The sequence below is a fragment of the Aplysia californica genome, unplaced genomic scaffold, assembly GCF_000002075.1.
Source record: "Aplysia californica isolate F4 #8 unplaced genomic scaffold, AplCal3.0 scaffold00009, whole genome shotgun sequence".
Classification (NCBI taxonomy): Eukaryota; Metazoa; Mollusca; class Gastropoda; order Aplysiida; family Aplysiidae; genus Aplysia; species Aplysia californica.
In genome coordinates, this window is record NW_004797279.1 from 2,826,541 (window position 1) to 2,849,535 (window position 22,995).

Genomic DNA, 22,995 nt, shown 5'->3' on the forward strand with positions numbered 1-22,995 from the left:
TCCCTCCTCTCTCCCTCCTCCCTCCCTCCTCCCTCCCTTCTCTCAACGTCTCTCTCTCTATCTAACTCTCTCTCTCTCACTCTCTCTCGCTCTCTCTCTCTCTCTCTCTCTCTCTCTCTCTCTCTCACACACACTCTCTCTCTCTTTATTTCTCTTCGCCGCACTCTCAAGAACGTTTCAACGGAATAATTATCTTGTCTTCCCCTGCTTTTCCCCAAGGTGAGCGGACGTTCAGTGAACAATCGAGCTTTTGTATTCGCCAAACGACCTTCCGACAACAGAAGGGGTTAACAATCTATCTTTTCTTTTCATGAAGCAAAATCTAAGCTTAAGCTTTCTTTTTTTCTCTCCACCTTCTCACAGAGAATGGCATCGAGACACAAGTCGACAATGTTGAGCAGATCAAAAGCACACTTGAACTGATTAAAGAAGCTTGATTAGATTCTAGGAGCCTCGCACAGATTGAACTTCAAGATCTGTTTGTTCAGCTTCTGAGCGTTAATTTTCTCGAATGTTGGTGTTAATGTGAGCCTTACAACTGGCTAGATCAAAATCTAGATGTATGTTTGAGTGTGTGTGTTAGGGTGTGTATAAGTGTGTGTGTGTGTGTGTGTGTGTGTGTGTGTGTGTGTGTGTGTGTGTGTGTGTGTGCGTGTGTGTGTATACTGTATAAGAGACAAATCTAAACAGACAGATGGAAGGCTGGATAGATGGATGGACTGATGGATGGATGGATGGATGGATGGATGGATGGATGGATGGATGGATGGATGGCTGAAGGGATGGATGGGTGGACAGATGGATGGATGGATGGATGGATGGATGGATGGATGGATGGATGGATGGATGGATAGATAGATAGATAGATAGATAGATAGATAGATAGATAACTTTGTGAGCTTCAATCAAAGGAAAAGGGACGATAACCTGTTCACTTTCGTCTGACCACTGTTAAAAATATTTAAATCCAGACCTTTGCATTCGGCTCTAAAAGTTGGATGACCAACAGAATCTTAAAGCCCATTCATAATGGCCACTACAAACTATGGTTACAACGAGTTTCCTTTGATGTTAGCTTTAGGTTGGTTAAAAAATAATAGTGGATTTACAGCATACACCTAAAACATTAAAAAGTTTACCTCTTTTCCTCAAAACCACTCTTTAACTTTAACGTGCGCCTTGGAAACACTCTATAACAGACGTGGGTGAGTTCATTTCGAGGCTTTACTTGAGATATCTAAACAGCTGCGGTATGAAAATTTAATATCATTTACAAGCTTGCCCACAAATCAGGATGGTATTGTTGTCTCAATACTAGCTTTTTGTAGGCTACGTTACCGTAAATTATTCATTTTTACTGATCCTGAGTATGGAACCGATGAGCAGCTTTTAATAAAGGGCCCAAATTAAATAGAAACTCTTTTTTTTCATAACTAAATTAACTTTAAAACATATATTTTTGTTTGGTCTCTGGTCTGCAGAACTGCCATTTAAAGTTTTGTGGGCATACGTAAATTAATAAATGAGCTAGAATTTTTTCTAATGCAGACAGACGAAGGTAATCAAGTTATAATCAAATTACTACGTCGTTGATATGGCAAACCAGAAAAAATCATAAGAATACACTGTGAAAGAAGGCAAGTAACTACTCCGCATACCTTTTACAATGAGGTAGGCCAAGGAGGTATGTGTTTCCTGAATACTTGTTGTGCGGCTTTTACTTAATATACTTATGTTGTTATGGTTTCCCAGTATTGCTTGTCAACCACGCTAGATATATATTATGTATTAATTAACTGAAATCTCACGCTCGCTAAAGAGACTTCAGTCATTCGCATCATAGTAAAGAGTGTGTGTTTGCCTTTCATAGTAAAATTAATCAAACTTTTTGGCCGCTGTTTGTGGATGCTTCTACATTGTAGAGTGCACTTTCAAGCAAAACTAAGCTCAATAAAGCAGTCTGTATTGTTGTTACTAGGCATAATTGTAGTCGACATGAATGCTAAACACTTAGTACCCACTCAGAAAATTAAATAGAGAGGAACCGGGTCATTCAGAAATAAAACTGAACAAGTAGTTGGACCATTGCCGTATTCAAACCTATAAGAGGCAGATCAAGTACCCGAGGTAATGTCTCTCTCCAGCAGTACAACATACACCTCATATCATAACAATGGAAAGACAGATTATCACATAAGCTATAAGGCAGAGGCAGCTGCATGGAAATAAACTTACAACTTACTTAGATATCGCAAAGCCATTGAAATAGTTTTTAAAGGAACATGTCGTAATATCTTTTTTAACTATTAATAAGCAATGGGACTCCACTTTCTCATGACCAAGCATGCAATCTAGTTAAATACTCCCCTAGACTTTATAAAACACAACGATTGTGTGAATATATAGCTGAGAATTTAGCTTTGAGTGATATTCCATGTTATTTTGTGATTTCGTTTTGTCAGCAAAATGATTAATCTCTGAATAAAATAAAGAAATCCACGAGAAAACATGAAGATCTAGAGTGACTTGGCACGAACATGTACATGGCCAGTGCAAACAGGAGTCTATCGGAATGTAATTTCCAACTCCTTGGACATTAACTATCAGGCTGTTTGCAGGCTTCTGTTTCGACTGCCTACTGTGAGAACTATTAATATCATTTTCTCAGAAAACCGTTAGTGTGTGCGAGTCCGAAGTCATACAAATAACATCCAATAGGCTTGGTCTAAATAAAAGTTTCATGGTGAGCCCTATGGATCAACACCTTGAGAAGATATGCAGGGCATGAATAAATGGGGGGGGGGGGGGGGGGGGTTGTTGACAAGAAGACTTCTTAAACTAATTGCCTTGTAAAATATGGGAAGAAATACAAAATTACTGAGTCAATGATGTGAGGAACACAACTACTAACCATCTCGTCTAAACCCTTCTACCATCCAAAAAGGTATGTGCAAATAAAAATGAATCCGTGGTCATCTTAAGCGTTTGAATGGGTACTCCGAGTAACGCTTGGAGCAAGATGAGTATGGTACAGGAATTTTCTGTGGGGACGCCAGGAACCAGTTCGGCAAAATGTTTATGCAAAGTCCATTTTTATGGCGATTTTCTTTTGACAAAATGTCAACGTGTTCGTTCCAACGAAGAGTGGTGGCGGGTAATTCTGGATTCCAAAGAGAAAACATAATCAACGTTTGAATTACCACTGTTCAAACCGGCTAATAGAAAACCTTCGAAGTAGAAGTAGTAGTAGTAGTAGTAGTAGTAGTAGTAGTAGTAGTAGTAGTAGTAGTAGTTGTTGTAGTAGTAGTAGCAGTAGTAGCAGTAGTAGCAGTAGTAGCAGTAGCAGCTGAAATGTTAGTATACACACACGACTGTAAACTGGAGAGACGAACACACACGACAGCAAGCATTCTAATAATGAGCCGGGTGTAGTGTCTGACTTTTTATGTTGATCCCCGAAGTGAGTAACATTAACCAAAAGCCCATGGCATACGGGGCGCTTACGTCCCGTGAGTAAAAAAGAGTAAGGTACAATACGGTGACTACCGTGACATCTCCCCTTTTAATATTGAAGAAAAAGGAAAACCCCAAAATGGATTAAAGATTATCGGCTTCGAGTCTCTCAAAGGGGAATGTTCTAACTTTAACAAAATTCACACACAGAGTTCAATTGTCTTTGAAGATTCCGGGCTTGCACTTGAGAACTTGGTAACACATTTCAATAAAGTTCTTTGGTATTTCATAATTTCCACATTTCAAATTGTCTTTGTCACATTCATAGAACAGCATAGCGTCCCGATAACGAACTTAAGAAAATAAATTACCTCGAACAGGTAAGTCTACACAACTGTTGGGTAATCAGCAAAGAATAAACACCAAGTAAAATTTGTCATCGAAAGGATACGACTGGGTCGCAAGAACATCAGTCCGGGTTACGAGCGGGTCTCCTGACCACTCGTCCACTTCGGGTAGTTATTGGAGCTGGACTGGCTGGAGCGGCAGCTGGCTGAGGAGATGGTGGTGTGACATCAGGCTCCACCGGCTGGGCAGCTGGTGGCGGAGGTAAGGGAACGGACATCGGAGTAGGCTCTGGGGTGGCAACAGGTGAAGAAGGCATGGAAGGAGGGTCGACGTAGGGCTTCAGGTGTTTGCGGTTCCGGCGGTAAGCTCTATCCCCAGACTGAATGATGTAAGACCTCGGTGCACACCGTTCTTTGACAACCGCAGGGCCACGCCACTCCTTGTCGTTCTCCAGCTTCTGCAGGACGAGCTGACCAGGATTCAGCTCCGGGAGGTTCTGGGCTCCGTGACGTCTGTCAAAAGCTTGTTTGTACTTATGCTTCGACTCGGCGTCTCTGGCTGCAATCTTCGCCCTGTCGTAGACCTGCTGGTTCAGGTTTGACGGTAGAATTGGCAGGGTCGTCCTCAGGCGTCGCCCAAGAGCAAGTTCCGCTGGGCTCGCCCCCGTCGGTGACACCGGTGTAGACCTGTAGATCAGGAGTGCGAGAAATGGGTCGTCCTGACTCAGGGCCTTCTTCGCTTCCTCGACTGCTCTCTCCGACCCGCCGTTGCTCTGGGGAAAATGAGGACTGCTGGTGGTGTGTTTAAATCCCCAGCCCTTGGCGAACTTGTGGAAACGGTCTGACACAAACTGGGGACCGTTGTCAGTGACCAGTAGTTCTGGAATGCCAAACCAGGCGAAGATGTTTTTCAGTTTATACACAACAGTCTCTGAGGTGGTGTCTGGCATGTAGGCCACCTCCAAGTACCGTGAAAAGTAGTCCACAAGTACCAGGTAGTCATGTCCCTTGTAGTTGCATAGGTCAGCACCAACCATCTGGAACGGACGCTCAGATAGAGCTGTCGGGGCTAGAGGTTCGCTTGGTTGTGCTGGACGTTTCCGCTGGCAATGGTCGCATCTTGAGACGACTTCCCGTATCTCGGAGCTGAGACCAGGCCACCAAATGGAAGATTTGGCCCGTTCTCGACACTTGGACACTACGAGGTGACCGTCGTGGATCCTGCTGAGCATCTCTCCTCGCATTGCCTTGGGGATTACGATGCTGTTACCTCTGACGAGTAGTCCATGGACTTCGCTCAGTTCACTGGAAACTGCCTAGAGGTCGCGAGCTTCGGACCTGACGTTTTGTATGAATTTCGGCCAACCGCTTCTGGTGTACTGTATCGCAGCACTGATCGCTGGATCCTGTTGAGACCTGTTTCTGATTTCGACAAGTTTGCTATCCGTGGCATCCCATGACATCTGGATTGTAGCGACATGAGCCTCGATTTCTTCACCAAATTCTTCAGGCTCGGTGCTCACTACTGGACTTCGGGACAAGGAGTCTGCGACAGTCATCTTTTTCCCTTGGGTGTATACTGCCTTTCCGCCGTAGCGCATCATCCTCATCAGCATTCGTTGGCAGCGGACAGGTGCATCATTCAGTTCTTTAGAGTTGATCAGAGGCACAATGGGCTTGTGGTCGGTGAGCAGTGTGGATGACGGCAGACCGATGAGGTAGCGATCGAACTTTTCGCACGCCCAGGTGGCCGCTAACAGTTCCTTTTCAATCTGAGCGTAGTTTTTCTCCGCCCTAGATAAAGTTCTGGAACAGTAGGCCACTGGCTGAAGATTACCCCTGTCTTCCTGGAGGAGAACTCCCCCCAGTCCGTAGCTGCTTGCATCGGCGCTTACAGTGACAGGCTTCCTCATATCGAAGAAGGCGAGTGTTGGAGCTGACGACAGCAACTTCTTGACATCAGTGAAGGCAGATGACTGCGCTGGAGTCCACGCCCACTCAGCATCGTGATTCAGAAGATCGGTGAGCGGCTTCATGACTGTTGACAGATTTGGCACAAACCTGCCCAAATAGTTCACCATGCCGAGCACTCGTCGCAAGTCTATAATGTTCTCTGGCTCTGGCATCCCAGTGATGGCGCTGACCTTGGATGGATCTGGCCTTACACCCTTCCCGCTGATGATATGGCCAAGAAAATCGATTTCATCCTTGTCAGACTTGCACTTGGATTTGTTCAACTTGACCCCACGCTCCTTTAGCCGTTGGAAGACTTTCTTCTCAAGCTTATCATGTTTCTCGTGACCATCCATGTGCAGGAGGATATCGTCCATAAAGCACTCTACACCGTCTATGCCCGCTAGAATGTCTTGCATCGTACGCTGAAATATCTCAGGCGCAGAGGTGATTCCAAAGCAGAGACGTCTGTAGAAGTACCGGCCGAACGGGGTAATGAAAGTGGTCAGCTTCGCGGAGTCGTCGTCCAGTGCCAACTGCCAAAAGGATGAAGTTGCATCAAGCTTGCTGGACTTGTTTGATCCGCTGAGTTTGTACAATATGTCGTCTATGGTGGGCAGCATGAATCGTTCACTCTTCACCGACAGGTTGAGCTTTTTCAGATCTGTGCAGATTCTAACGCTACCAGACCTTTTTCTGACCGGGACCATGGGCGCGCACCAGTCAGTAGGAGCGCTGATCTTCTCATTGACACATGCGGCTTCCATGCGGTCTAGTTCAGCTTTAACTTCGTCCATGAGTGGAATGGGAATCCGACGTGCGACGTTCACGGAGTATGGCTGTGCATCTTCTTTCAAGATGATTTTCACTGGCTCGCAGCGTATAGGTTGAGGTCCCACATCGCCGAATACGATGTTGGCAGAGTCTATTCTGTCTCGAGAAATCAGTCCCAGACGAACTGCGGCGTCGCGACTGAGAAGACAGTCAGTGTCGTCGTCAAGGACGAAAACACGGAACGCAAAGTTGCAATTGTTATGCTGCGTAGTTGCGATAAATTCTCCCACGCTCCTTATGACTCCACCAGGACTGCGAAGAACTGCAGACGGTGTTTTCAGCTTTGGACGAGGACTGGGACGGTTGTAGACGGCCTTCGACATTATCGAAACATAGGCCCCTGTGTCTATCTTGAAGGATGTAGCTCTCCCTCCAAGGTTCAGTGTAACTCGCCATGGTGGCTCACTAACTTCGCCGAAGTTTACATCGGTAACGACATTACTGTCAACAGCACCTAAAAAGAACGAAGGAGTTTCCGATTTGGTGATTTCGTTGACATTGCGGCTGCTGCTGCGACAGACTGTTGCGAAGTGATTGCGCTTGCCGCATTTCCTGCAAGTTTTCCCACGCGCTGGGCAATTGTTTTGGGCATGACCTCTTCCACAGTTGCCGCAGTTAGAGAAAGTTGACGGTGATGCATGGCTGCCTCTGTGTTGTGAGTGTGTACCTGTTCTTCGGCCGCCTCTACCCCTGGGGTGAGCAGGCGACGAATATCCCCTCTGGCCGTAGCGCACTGAATCTACTGTGACTGCTGCACCTAGCTGACGTTGGCTACTGACCTGACCCTTTACGAGCTCGACATGGCGGGCTGTTTCGATGGCTGATTTCAAAGTAAGAGTTGCCTCGAGTTGTAAGCGCTGTGACAGTTCATTGTCCAGTACTCCTAGGACGAGTCTATCCCTTATGGTTTCATCTCGGTCCTTAAAGTCTGCATGCTCTGAAAGCTCGTACAGGGCTCTAGCATATTCTTCTATCGTCTCCCCACTGTTTTGTGCTCGTGCATGAAACTTTGCTCTTACGTGGATAAGATTCCGCTTGGGGACAAAGTGAGCGTCGAAATCCTCTAAGACAGTGTCAAAGTTGTCCCTAGGATCGTTACCTTCGACGGGAGCAGGGAACGTGAACGTGTTAAATATATGTTCAGCTTGGCGTCCCATAGCGTAAATTAATGAACTTACTTGAATTGCTCCGGTCTCTGCGCTCAGTTTGGTGGCTGTGCGGTATCGTAGAATACGCTGTTGCCACTCGGGCCACTCGTGAGGTTTCGAAAAATCAAACGGCTCAGGAGGCTTGAAATGAGGCATTCTGACACTTGTGACACTTTATCCACTGACTTCTGACACCATGTAATGTTAGTATACACACACGACTGTAAACTGGAGAGACGAACACACACGACAGCAAGCATTCTAATAATGAGCCAGGGTGTAGTGTCTGACTTTTTATGTTGATCCCCGAAGTGAGTAACAATAACCAAAAGCCCATGGCATACGGGGCGCTTACGTCCCGTGAGTAAAAAAGAGGAAGATACAATACGGTGACTACTGTGACAGCAGCAGTAGCAGCAGCAGCAGCAGCAGCAGAGGCAACAGCAGCAACAGTAGTAGTAGTAGTAGTAGTAGTGTTAGTAGTAGTAGTAGCAGCAGCAGCAGCAGCAGCAGCAGCAGCAGCAGTAGTAGTAGTAGTAGTAGTAGTAGTAGTAGCAGCAGCAGCAGCAGCAGCAGCAGCAGCAGCAGCAGCAGCAGCAGCAGCAGCAGTAGTAGTAGTAGTAGTAGTAGTAGTAGTAGTAGTAGTAGTAGTAGTAGTAGTAGCAGTAGTAGTAGTAGCATCATTTTAATTACTATTTATTAATACTGCTGTTGTTATTATATCATTCTTGTCATGATTGTTGTAATTATTGTTTTTACAGTCATTATCATGAACACTATTTTTAAAGTTATATTTTTATCCGTATGGAAGTCAAGATACGGTATAGTGAGACAGGCTGTTTGAAACCTGTTTTTCAAAGATGTTGGCAATGCTGGAAAACTCCATTAACAAAATCTAAATGCTCAAGGAGAATCGAACTGATATACGCATCTGTTGTACCACTTACGCCGATCAGAAAGCGAAAAAGAGCAACAATAATCACGAGGGCTGATTGGGAAATGAAGTAAAGAGACTTTAACTTAAAAACTAAGCGATGCACATAGGTCAATGGATGGCAGGCATATTTGCTATTACCAACGTGCCGGCTACTCTTCTGAGCGTGAGCTAATTTGGCGGCTTGGAGTGGTACAATTTTCACCTTAAAAAAGAAAGAAGCTAGATCTAGCTGACAATTTCAAAGAACACATTGCTGTGTAAGGTGGAAATGTAATGAGCAGCAAGCAGGGATATCATATATGCAGTTTCTGTAATGTGGGACACGCGAAGCATTAGGGCGTTCGCAATTGAATTTTAAACCCACAAGCCTGCATCCAGGCTGTTAACGTGCATGTTCCTGAAGTGATGATGATTGCAATGGCTCTTGACGTCCAAAACCAGCCCTTCGTGAAATTTTATTTGAGCAGCTTGGTTTTTTAAAGTGCAATTGACTGACAAATACTTTGGGGGGGGGGGTGTTTGTTTTAGTAGAGGTTTTACGGAGCTCGCAACTGCTTAAGGTCTTATGAGCACCAAGGGGTGGATGTCAACAGAGAAGTCCTTACAGGGAATCACCTCTCTAGCTTTAACAGCACGAAGTCTGCTTCGACTATCAAGACACCCCGGAAAAAGCGGGTCACAAGAGTGTGACAAACGTACAGAAGAAGTAGAGGAAAATGACGTTAGTAAGGATTAGGAAAGAAAAAGCAGCAGTTCCCTGTTGTAGTTCAGGCACAGTTATGAGCATGACAGTTGGATCAGCCCATTTACAATTCTTCTGTGCATTAGAATGTGAAATGTCACCCCTTTGGGAATGGCCTAAAGACACTTCAGTCATTGGCACGCCCCGGGGGTACAAATACTTTGAAGTTTGACCAGCGGTATTATTCTCTTATAAGAGAGCGCTGCTCTTCATAATGCGAATCTGACTAAAGGACTGGGTTAATGGCCATAAATGGAATACAGATCTACTTCACTGCACAGAGTCCTAACCTTTTTCCATCATGTTTCCCAAAGGAGATGTTTAGCAAGAACTAGGTTCAAAGAAGATGGTGGTCGAATTGTATAGTTTCGAGATTGTCTGCAATCTGTTGACTGAAATTTGTTCAAAGAAGGTATGTTATATTGACTAAAGAGCCTTTGAAAAGAGCCTTCTTGGGAATTACTGTTTGTTGAGAACTAACTCAAAAGGATGCAAAATAATATATTCTTTAAGGTTCAGATCCATTTCATTGGTTTATTTAGAACCGTGTCCACCTTTCTTTTCGGATAATTCTTGTACGTCTCAAAACGAACAAAACAGAGCTAGCCACAAAACTTTGATTGTACTCACATAGATGAGTATGATAAAAGTCGACAAAGACACCTCAGAAGCTATATTTAATATACTCTATTTATGACCTTCACCTCTATGTTAAAATATATAGTTTATATGATTTTTAATCAAATTCACTTTTTTGTACCAAAATATCTTGCCGTGAGACAAAGGATTTTCAGCCATTGGTATAAGATACTTTTGTATTTCAAGAAAATGTGAGCTTCAAACTTGAAAGCCAAATCTTTATCAAAGTATACATTACAAATAAAATAATTGGAAAAAAACATGTTGGGGGGGGAGGGGTGTTCCTATTCCCAAAAGAATTCCGGATTGGGCACATGTGAAAGTTTTAACAATGGTAAATCTTAGGATCAAGCCCCAGACACTTAAGTGTTCGAACAGTCTGGGATGGATAGCACCAACGCCATCCTACTGTGTTCCCAGCTCGGGTGGGCTGGCTACGATCACCGGGTAGACGATGTTCGCCTACCAAAGAGATTACTCTATGTTGAGCTTGTTACAGGCAAACGATGTCTCGGGGGACAGAAAAAATAATTTTACAGAGAAACGCTGAAGGCATCCCTGAAACGTTTAAGTATTCCCCAATGCCCCCCCCCCCCCCCCCCCCAAAGGAAGGAGCTGCTGAACCCTGTCCTATCTAGGCTCTTTATTAAGATCTGAAGTTGCTGATTTTAAGAGAAATGCATAAGGTACAAAAAACAGAGACTTCAGCTGAGAAACAACTGAGAAGGCCTCACCTCCCAGCATAGTTCAGCCCCAGTTATACCTTGCCTCATTGCAACAGACACTTTCTGGAAAAGATTGAACAAATCAGCCATCTCTGCACCACCCCCCCCCCTCTCCCACACACACACATACTTTCGCCCTTTTCCACCCTAATATGTGAAGGCCATCTTTTCCTTCGATGGACAAATATCATCACCATATCGCACTACCTCTTAACCGGGAACTCTTGACGATCGCCTTCTAAGCAGTGAGGAACTTTGAAAAGTTGCATAAGACTATTGCAGTTTTGAAGCAAAATATACCCAGCAACAAAATAAGGTTTTGAAAAATAGAACAGGAGAACGAATTCAGGGGTGTAGTAAATATATTTTCAAATTGGTGTGATAACCACTCCCTTTTACTAGGTGTAAAAAAGTACAAAGGAAATAATTATGGACTTTAGAGACATAAAAAAACAGTTGCAACCATTATCCTTTAATGAGGAGGTAATATCGTTTGTAAACTCCTTCAAATCACTGACAACAATAATTAAGGATTGCTTTCTGACACTGCTGTGTTCATAAAACAATTAAATCATATAATGTTTTTTTAGATAGAAATGTAGACGTTTTGATACTAATAATATGCTTTGTATTAACCATTCCATAATTAAAAGTGCGTTTCAGTTTTCTATTATCTGCGGGCCAGAAATCACTGTAGGGTGCAAGATAAACAACAATTTGATATGTTTTAAATAAAGAAAGCCAATAAGACCCCTGGATATTATTTAAGCAACTGATAAATCACATTAAATCACAAGTATAAAAAATAGCAGAATTTTAAACGACTGACCACGCCTCCTTTTCACACAAATCTTAAGATCTCGTAGCGGCATATACATACAACCACGAACTGAGAAAGAATACTATAAATAAAACTCCTTATTGTCAGCGATAAGGCAGCTGTTGAAGTTAACATGTCCAACGCTCTCACTTTTAAAAAGATCTATGCATATGGTGTATTTTACGAATGTATTATACTTACATCGTACAGATATATCTATATTGCTTTCAAAATATGTGATAAATTTCTACACGTTACATTATTGTGTTAAATTTATTTTTTCACTTCGTCTTGAAATTCTGTTATGGAATATACAATTTAAATTCTGTGTATATTTTTAAGTGTCTTTATCATTCCTATTCAGCCATAGAAAATTTCCCACAGGGACAATAAAGTATATCTTTACCTATCTTTTCTTTATGCGCACAATTTGCTATCAGCCATTAATATGTGTCTCTTGATACGTGTTTGTTAAATTCATATTACTGTCATTTTGATGTAGATCTGCTGAATTTTTTCGCTCTCCAAGTGGCAGGTTTCCGACGACCATCCATTTCTTATCTAATGACAGAAACCCATGACAATATTATGTCTTCAACGCGGATGACATTTACTGACAAATTTTAAGGATATAGAAACTCATAATGCTGCCCCACACTTTCGTCTTGTTTTTTAAATTTTGTTTTTGTCGAACCGAGTTAAAAAATACGTAAGATATATATACAAATGTTCAATGCTCCTTGGATTTGTATTGCTTTTTAGATTTTTAGCTATTTTTAACCTAAACAGCACGTACAATCCATCTTTGATTTTCTGTATATCACAGTGTATCAGAGTCAAGGAAATAAAGAAAAGTGGGCCACGTGTTTTATTTTCATTCTAAAAAAGAATATGATATGTTCTTGTTAGCTTGTTTTTGGTTAGTTAGGCCTTATCCCTTTAACAATGCTTCGACAGCTTAATTCAAGATACCCGTTTCATTATCTACATCGACCTTGAAAGTTACTTTGAGCTTAGAAGATGTATGTGGTATCAAGCTGTCTCATGTGTATTCTTTGTTCAGTACAACTACAACAACTACTGATACAGATAGTATACAATCTGCATATAAGCTTTCAGAGTAAAAGACAAAAAATCATTTTTTTAAAGAATCAGATTTTTTCTCGCAAATGTGAAAACACGATTTTGCGGCTCATGCTTCTCCTGAAAAGGATTGTGGATTTGTCCTGCTAGACCAGTGATATGAGTCCTGGGGATACACTCGTTCCATTTGTTTTTAAGAGTTCTGAAAAGCAGACGGAAGAATTATAATTGGTGTTCAAGGCAGAAGATTTCTACTGATATCCAATTTCCTTATCCTTTAGCGCAACTTACCATGTATAACTATTGTGTTTTTGTTATCTAAGTGGTGTTTCTGTGCTCCTTGCACACTTAGCGTATACAGTTAAAAGGACCGATCGAGCTAAATTAATAGCTTCTATCCAGTCAATGCCAGCGCAAGTCATTCCCACAGAACTATAGACAAATTTGGTACTGAACGTCTTGAAAACTCTAATCATTTTCAATAGCTCACCGTTCACGAGATGCTCCCTCGAAATGATATCGTATTAAAGTGTAATAGATAGTGTAAATGCCATCCTCCCTCTATTGCGAAAGGGGGATGCGTATTGTCACAGACTCAATATCAGACTAAACAGACAGTTCGGTTTTGTTATTGGTTTGCCTCAGAGTCAAGAGCTTTTTTTTAAGATGCATAATCGCGAGTTGCTCTGTCGCCTCTAACATTAGCGTAATAGGACGGTGCACCCGTCTATTCTTCCTGCAGATAATGTTTGGAATTATAAATATTGCTTTCGCTGCACGCTGAATTACGAAATTCATAATATCCATGTACGACTTCATAAGGAATAATTGAAAGCACTGTGGATGCAATGAACCAAATAAGAGAGAATTTGAAAGAAAAGAATTCTCGAACATGCCGATAGTACCAATCATTCATGCAGTAAATGATTTATTCGGCTATTATTTGTTCACACTACAATTTGCTGCTCATATATTATCATTATGCATCTGGGTACCTTTGTGATGCGCCCAAAATTAGTCTATTTACCGTCGCAATAGTCATATTGAACGACCGTTGTGGGCTACATAGTTGGTGAAAAAGTATCCAAAAAGAAACTATAAAGGCTTTCGACACTATCCTAAGATACATGCTCAAATATAACTTCTAGTTCACCATTGCTTTTTGCTTTAGGCAAATCTCACAGTTGACACTGATTGATGTTCCCATTTATTCAGATCTTAGAGAAATTCTCGATATCAAACAATCTCTGAAGATAATATTTTATTCTTCAACTCTACCAGGTAAGCGCAAAATCTTTTTAACGATAAATCGTTTCTTCCACACCAGCAGCAAAATACTGATTTTCTAAATCTCCATAATGTTTTCCTAGTATAAATCGAAGTTGTAAAAGTAAGCAATTCCTAATGCTTCAAAATATTCATTCTCTTATGTGGATTAACTTAGTAGAAAAATTAAATATCCTATACTTCCGTTTCTAGAGTCCGACTTTAAGGCATACAGAACAACAATTTTTTTTTAAAAAGGAAATAAAAATTATAAGTGAACGGCTAATTAACTCACAGTCCACCACACTAAAAGATGAGTACGGAACATTGCTATACTGTTTAAACTGCCGTATGTTCATCAATTTACTTTCACTTTAGTTCTTTGGTGTTTCCTAGATTCTTTTAGACGTTTCCATAGTAGACTTGCCGTACTGTCTCCCACTTGTCGACGGATTATGAACCTATTTAAGTTATCCATTACTCGCCTACTCGCCTGACTAGAGAACGTCACACGAGGGTTAGCTGTAAGGTAATGCCCTGTTTGGCCAAAAATATTTCTCATTATGTCAACACTGCACAAATAATGCACAAAAAAAGCTTAGAATCTCAGTCACACGTTGCTTACTTTTTTCCATTTTTTTTTTTTGGGGGGGGGGCACAGTTTCCGTTGTCATCTATACAGGATTGTCATTGCAGGACTAGACTCTATAGTTGACGTTCCGCATCAGTGGAGAAATCAACACACAGCATGTGGCGTCGGTAGCCTAGCAGTTAAGGCTACCGGACCTGTAATCGTGAGATTGTAGGTTCGGGGGTTCTAGCCTCAGCTCGGTCTGACGTTGTGTCCTTGAGAAAGGCACTTTACACGATTTTCCCACTTGGCTCTGTCCTTTCGGAGATGGACGTTAAACTCGGAGGTCCCGCCTCTTAAATAGCCTGATAGTGTTGGAAGGCGCGTTAAACCTGTATCAATTCATTATTTCACACTTTTGACTTCTCCGCAACCAAACATTGGCCTCTACATCAGCATCACCGTCTCAGGGGTCCCATTTCGGTTATTCCTTCAACCGTGAGAAAACGAAAAATCCCAAAGGAATAAGAACTGGACTGAACGACGGATGCGTTAGGATGCAGAAATCTAGCTGTTTCATAGCGTATATTTTGTTTACTTTTGTGTCGGAACCCGCCTCAGTCTAGCTTTCAGCTTATTATGTAAGATTGCAAAATATTTAATTTATTATTATTATGGTTGTGAGCCACATGTGTTCCAGAGACCCCATGTGACTCCCAGTCTCAGAAAACAGTAACACTTTTCTTGCTGAGCCCACAGCTTTGAGCTTTTTTTCGACTGTTTTATGGGCTAGAGGGAGCATCTGTGGCTCATCCTAGGAAACTAATTGCTACAGGAAAGCATAACTATCTTTGCAAATCTTTTCAAGAGTTCGGTGCACATAGCTTTTCACTAAATGATCTTTCATTTCAATTGTCAACGTTTGAGAGACTCACCTGACAGACACTGTTCTATAGCCCAGCCTGCCCATAGCGTTGAAATGAACTCGTTCTTTGGTTATTGTGACTTCGTTTGCAATGTCCTGTTGCTTAACCTCGTAGTTGATCTGAATCATGCCCTCTACCTTATATCTTGACTGACTGGATTCGAGGCACTATGTGGACTACCAGAACAAATCTGATCTTTCGATTTTGTCTCTATCGAATCATTTTCTTTCAAAGGTCTTGCATATTGCCTGATAGGGCTAACATTGACACAAACTTACCTATGAACAAATTTAATTCTTTCATAAATGGTTGCCGTTGAACAGTCATCTACTGTAAGAAATCCAACCAAGGCACTTGGCTTGAAACTAAGCTATTTGCAAGTCGTCATTTTAGCTCTGACCGAGATACGCAACTACGTGCTGTGACATGATATGCAATTTTGAGTCTTAATGACGTCATAAAAGCTGAAATACTCCGTAATGGTAATCAAATGTGAGAGTGCTTGTAACAATGTTCATTTTTCTACAAACAACAGGGCGTAAAAAACGGCATGACATAACAATAATAACATCCATTACTTTTCAGCCCACCGTCGTACTTTTATAAAAATGGGTTTGTCTTTGTAAAAAAAATATTGTCATTTTAAAAATTGGCATTTCATGATTTTCATGTATAACTCCCTTTTTTAAATTCTCTAAGAATGTGTCTACTTTTCTGTGGAAACGTTAAGTATGTCTCCTAGAAAATCAAAACGCAGCCAATTAGATTTTGTTGAGTTGCTACGTTTTTATTTTAAGACTGACGACAGCTAAAGTATTTCCAATATTGTTTCACTAGAAGATAAAAAAAAGAAAATTTCATTCTTGAACCTCTTCCCTGTTACAACAGAATGTTTGATACCTGTGTTGTATGAAAGTCAACATATCAATAAAAAAATGTCTTTCCGAAAAGTAAATAATAGTCTCCTGTGAAAGGAATGTGCTGTGCAGCTGCTAAAGCCATCTTTAGGACCACGATGGGGTACTCACAGATTCCATTAATTCTCTAACGTTTGTGCTTTCCCACGCTTTCTGGTCTGCCTCATCTAATAATCATCTGCTGTTTGAAGATTATTGCCTTTAATTAGATAAAGCTTACTTTAAAAGACGAGTTTATTTCTATATTATATGTTTTCTTATTTCTAAGACATTTTTTTTTTACATTTTATTTAGGTAACGATACAATTTTCGTATTGTTTGTTGTGGAATCTTTCCATAATCTACACACACGTAATACTCTCATGCAGTCTTTTAAAGCCTCCTTTGTTTCAATATATTTTCAGATCACTGAGTTCTTTTTGGAAACGAATATTCTACACTCACCAGAAACGGTAGGGCATCTTAGATTCTTGAGAACATCCCACTTTCAGAGCAAGAAGAACACGAACAAATGGAAAAGTTCCTGAACTCAACAAGCGGACTTATCTTGAATCTCACCACCACGAAACAACCCGAAGGTGCACCTGGTGGAGACAAATTATTCGAGATCAGCGACGATTTAAGAATAACTATAAGCAAGACCTTTCAGCTGTACATTTTTCCTGGTCTTGTCCTTGTAGGGCTCACCGGTAACATCTACTGTTGTGTTTTCCTAACTCGCGGGGGCAAACTGAGAAAGGCATCAAATGTTTTCCTTTTTTGTTTATCCATTTCTGATGCAGTTTACTTGCTGGGACTAATCAACATTCCCCAACTTCTGTTTTCTTACGCAAATATGACATTTTTCTTCGATCCCGTGAAAACATATGCTATGTTTGGCACCTGGCTTTTCCTCGCTGCCACCTCAACTATCAGTTATAACGTTGCTCATGTCTTGCCCTCGTTTATCGTAGTGGAGCGTCTGATAGCAATCTTTTTACCTTTGCACGTACATATCATCATAACTCCGAGGCGAATTTGGGTTGTCTGTCTTTCCACATTTGCTTTTTTTACTGGCTCAGTAGTTGGAACTTACTTGCAAAGCTATTGGATCGGCATGTACCGTTTCCCAGGACTGAACATAAGCTTTGGTTTGATATTGCGTTTAAGGACTAACGATATCATCCTTAAAATACTCGATGATTATATCATTCATCATTTATCTGGAAGTTTTTCCGTATCATTTGTGACGGCAGGGTCAATTCTGATCGGAGTAAAAGTAATGATCTCCATCAGGAAAAGAGCAAAACTTTCAGCATTGTCACAAGAATTAAAAAGCAAAGCAGGATCACGCACTACTATCACACTTTTGTCTTTCTGCGTCGTCTATTCTGTGACCACGGGCATTAACTACACAATGCAGTTCTTTACCGATAATGTGGCCTATGATTTAAACTTCAGACAAGTTCTGTCTATAGTTGGCTCTTTTATCTCGGTCATAAACTGCTCAAGCAACTTCTTCGTCCACTTTCTGACGAATCCAAAGTTTAGAACTGAATTTGAAAAACTAAAAGTATGGCGTCAACGTCAGACAAAGTAACAATTTGAGTTCATCCATTATTCCTGGACAAGTCCGCAGACGTCTCATGCGCGCTCGCTCCCCAGTTTAAAAATCTAAATCAATGGATATTCTCTGTGCTTTTTCTTAGCTTTTCCTTTTGTTTAACTCACATAGGGTTAAGTTCGATAGGTAAGCGTTTTACAACACCCAATGGGACACTGTTATTTGGAGAAGAAAAAAATCTCATTTCCTGCCCCCAAACTCACACACATACACACACAGACACACACAGGCACATACATACACACACACACACACACACACACACACACACACACACACACACACACACACACACACACACACACACACACACACGAACACACACACGTGCACGCCGTCCGCGCGCGCGCTCGCGGAAGCAAGAGATGCTATTTTTAGTTTTAACAAAAATCAACTCAACAAGTCCGTTCTTATCTTAATAGTATCTTTATTACTTGGATCATTCACTTCTACTCAGTTCGGTGTTTATTGTATGCTAATATGTTAAGTAGTGACAGAGTTATTAGGAATTGTGTGGTAGTGTGGTGCTGAATTCTTGACAAAATTGGCTGAGTACAACGGAGAGAGAGCCCATCGTATTCTAAGAGTTAAAGGACTATTCAGACCTATTATTTTACGGAGAAGCTGATCTAGCGGATAAACACTTTATCTATGTCAAACGCAAGCCCTGGAAAATCACACGACTGGCAATATGTTAGGAGTACTGTACAAGCTGTTGATATCGAACACTGATAAAATAGAACACATTGTCATGCTGCTTTTTATGTACAATAAAGCTTTGAGTAGAATTTATTTGTCTCTGTTACAGCGTGTTTGGAATTTATTTGTTGTTGGGTTTTTTTCTTATCTTTTGTTCTTCTTCCAAACCATGGTTTTCGTGCATTTTGAGGTTGTTGGTTTTGTTTCTTTATTTATTTTTCAAACCTACTATATAGATTGACAGTAACGTTCACTAGAAGCCTTATTCCGGTGTATACCCTGTGAAACAATACAAACGACACCAAGGATCACTTCCAGGACAGATGTAAGAAGTGTGTGGCAATATTGTGGATTTTTTAAAGATTTACTTTTACATTCCAGCTCTTTTTTAATTCCGTAAATACAAATCAGATAAGTTCGAAGGCTCCATTCCCTATCCTGTTTACAACAGTTTGAGGTAAACATTGTTAAAGTGTAAGTGTATGACGCCCCCGTCGACACCGTTTAGATCATTTAAGGGGCGGGCTTCTGTCAGGGCTAAGAGGGACACAAGATCCCAGGAGAGAGACCGCAGGGGGCTCTCGTGGCCTAGAGGTTAACGTGTTCACTTCTCATTCAAAGGTCCCAGGTTCGAATCTGGGTAGCGACGGAAAAATTTGATTTTTTTCTCTGAAATTATCTCATTTCACCTCCTTTCCTGCTCTCTAGCAATGTTCTGTCGTCTGTAGCTTTCGTCTCCATTTTCTGCCCCCACTCCCTCACCTCCATTTTGCCCCCTCATCTAGACTCCTTACTTTCTATAGCCTTTCTTCTGCTACTCATTGCCTCTTTCATACTGCTGTCTTTCAGCCACATCCTTGATCTTATGGTATAAAAGATCTACACATAGTTGTCTCGGACAGGGATGAAAAATCTCGGAGGTACAGAGTGCAAGTTAAAGATCCCTTGGTGGTCCAAACTCGATAAGAGTAGGCCTTGGCCGCCACCTGGGCAAAATTCTAAATTTCCTACCATCTGAAAATGTTTAATGTGTTTGTGCGTTCATAGTTTTAGTTTGACGCTACTCAGTGGCGACCGGGTCAGTCACTTTGCTCTGTGCTTATTTTGTTTTTTCTCAGTTACAACAAACTCAGCTGGCGTGTCTCTCCTGTATATAAAAGTGAACAAAAGACTATATTTCTAAGGAAGCTCAAGTATTTTAAAGTTGATGAAACATTGATGTCCATATTCTATCGGTCAACCATAGAAAGTATGATCAATTTTTGTATAACAGCAGGGGCCGGGAACACAAGACAACAAGATTTTTAAAAATTAAATCGACTAATACTTGGACTAAAAGCTTGCACTAAAAAAATTAATTCCATCTTTTTAGACAGCAAACACCCCTTGTTCCCTCAAATAAAAACATTACTCAGAAGTAAATGACATAGGCTCTTTATCTGTAACAAAGAAAGATACAGAAGATCATTTCTACCATCATCCATCAAAATTCTTCCGTCTTAACCATCTAGTAAAAGTAATCATATGGCCTTAGAACATGCATCAGAATAACATGGAGTACGTATCAAGCTTAAGATTATTACAATTTATATTGCTGCTCATTTGTATTAAGCATGTGATTGTAAGCCTGCGTGTGTGCATGTGCGAGTGAGCGCGCGCGCGCGCGCGCGTGTGTGTGTGTGTGTGTGTGTGTGCGTGTGTGTGTGTGTGTGTGTGTGTGTGTGTGTGTGTGTGTGTGTGTGTGTGTACATGGAGAAACACCAAACCAATGTGCCAGGACCTGGACAATAAAGATGCATCTTATCTTATCTTATGACCTTATGCAGTTGCGAGCCCCACCCCCCTAAAAAAAAGAAAAAGAAAGACTGAAATACCAGATAAGTTTCTCCCCACTCGGGAATCACATTCGGGTCTCCACTGCACAACAGCGAAGCGCCTAACCACTTTTCACAGACACATGTACACATATGTGTCGCGACGTGTTTGAATCAGGCGCTCGTCAATATTTGGACATATTGAGTTATTGATATCATCTTAAAGCTTGTTCATTTGTTTTGCTTTCAATGAAAACATTGCCCATCTATCTTCAATAGAAGTGGAGCTATTTCGGGTTGAAGGTGGTGGGGGTCGCCTGGTTTCAGAGAAAATGACTGCCAAAGTTTGGTAACTACCAAAGCTAAAGAGTCCATGGAAGCTGTAAATTAATTACCTTTCTGTACCTTTGTTCATCGTTTTTCGGTAAAATCCTCCCATGAAGTTGTTTCTAAATGGACATAAAAGTTGTTGAACCAAAAAACAAAAATTTTTAATAATTGCAAATCTCGTAGAACACTACTATTTTCCTCGATTTCATTATATTGACCAGTGCCTGATTTCACCCCGATGCATCCCATATTTTGGACAGACGAGGAGAACTCAAACCCAACTGATTTTCAAACCCATTGAGAACTCGTCAAGTGTGTAGTCACATGTGCAACAGTGGATGATCAGTATTAAGAAATATGGAATGCCATACATTAACCATTCTTTGCGTCCGAGCCAATAGGTGAGCGCATAATAGAGAGAGAGAGAGAGAGAGGGGGGGGCAGACAGACATACAGAGACAGAGAGAGGGAGGGGGCATGTATGACTGCCCCCCATCCCCTTGCAAACCGATACAATCTTTACAGGGGCTGGCTGCTTTATTCACTCCCATGAAAAAGATGAAAATACTCGGTAACGGGAACTTCCCCAAGCGGGATCAGAACGCATGTCTTTTGCAAACAGAACAAATAACCTTTTACAACAATTCCACAGTTGATTACAGTTGAACGTGAGAGACAGTGGGAGATTTTTTTAAATTTCTTTTTTCTTTTGGTTTGAAGGGGGGGGGGTGGAGAGAGGAAAAGAAGCATGAGAAAGTTGAGTCCTGAGAATGAATAAATACATTTTTTAATGAACTCAAAGGTGAATGTCAACGAAAAACACTTGAGCCATGTCTACCCTATTAATTTTCAGGCTATAATAACAAAGGAAAGAGAATCTCAAAACGGAACGGAAGAGGGAAGCCTGAGAGGTTGGGAGGACAGGCAGTGTGACAGGGTGTCAATCAGAGAGCAAGGAGTGTGCGTGTGAGAGCGGCCCGCTGTTCTCGCATGGCCGGAGGAGGTGGCTCCAGGGAACTTGATTATCTGGGACTGGAGGTGTAGCTTCACGTGAGGAGGATAATGACGTAGGTACGGTTTTTGCTAAAATGATCCTCTATGTCTACTGTTGCCTCCCACGACAATGACATAATTATCCATAGTGAGGAAGCGTCGCTTCTATTTCAGCGTTGTTAGATTGGCGCTTCTTGCCTCGTATTTCTTTGGATTTGAATAGACAATTAATTTTCTTTGCTTTAGGCGAATACACTTATCTCTCGTTCTCAATTTCACTTCTTTTGTTACATCCGCTCTGTGAAAAGACTAATACACTGTCTTTTTCTCCCGTTATATACAAGTGTATAACAAATTTCTTGGCGCCATTTGCTGTGTGTCTGTATTGCAAACATATTGGTTAGTGTTGCTGAATCAATAAGGGAACCATGATACTCAGAGTTGTTCATTTAATAGCTATCAGTTCTATGGGGTTAATTTTTAGTTCAAATGTTCAAATTCCTCCCTTAAAGTCTCTGAATATAAACCATTTCACAGGGGGCTGTTGTGGCCCAGAGGTTAAGGTGTTCACCTCTCATTCAATAGGTTCCGGGTTCGAATCAGGATAACGACGGAAAATTTTATCCTTTCACATCCTTTCCTGCTCTCTATGTTCTGTCGTCTGCTTTCGTCCTCACTTTCTGTCCCCACCCTCTCACCTCCTTTTCCCCCTCCTCTGGGCTCCTGACTCTTTCTGCAGCCTTTATAGTGCTTCTCCTTGGCTCTTTCTTACTGTGGTCTTTCAGCTACTCCCTTGATTTTATGGTAAGATCTACACCTAATCTCGGAGGTACCGGGTGCAAGTTGCGCAAGTTAAAGATCCCTTGGAGTTCAAAAATCGATAAGAGTAGGCTTCGGCCGCCATCTGGGCAAAATTCAAAACTTCCTACCGACTGAAAAACAGAACATGTTTGGTGCGTCCCGCGTGCTCACATGACCTTATGCAGTTGCGAGGGCCGTAAAACACTAAACAAATCCCCCCCCCCCCCAAAAAAAAAGGAAAACCACCCATTCCATCTCTCCAAGTTCTTCCTTGTAGTCTTCAATGACTGAAATCGCTCATTATTTCTTTCATTCTCTCGTGATAATTTCCATTCAGTGGCCTGCCTTGCTTGCACTTTTCAAAAATACGTGTATATCGGGTTTCAGTTCAGAA

At 41.5% G+C, this 22,995-nt stretch overlaps 2 protein-coding genes across 2 annotated transcripts; both read right to left on the minus strand.

Annotated features, from left to right (window-relative positions):
- Positions 1 to 3,922: 3,922 nt before the first annotated feature.
- Positions 3,923 to 5,044, minus strand: LOC106011855 (uncharacterized protein K02A2.6-like). Its single transcript, XM_013082938.1, has one exon. The coding sequence runs from the start codon at positions 5,042 to 5,044 to the stop codon at positions 3,923 to 3,925; it is 1,122 nt and encodes a 373-aa protein (XP_012938392.1).
- Positions 5,045 to 5,116: 72 nt separating this feature from the next.
- LOC106011858 lies at positions 5,117 to 7,891 on the minus strand. Its single transcript, XM_013082943.1, has one exon. It carries the CDS (start codon positions 7,889 to 7,891, stop codon positions 5,117 to 5,119), a length of 2,775 nt encoding a protein of 924 aa, XP_012938397.1.
- Between the last annotated feature and the right edge of the window lie 15,104 nt (positions 7,892 to 22,995).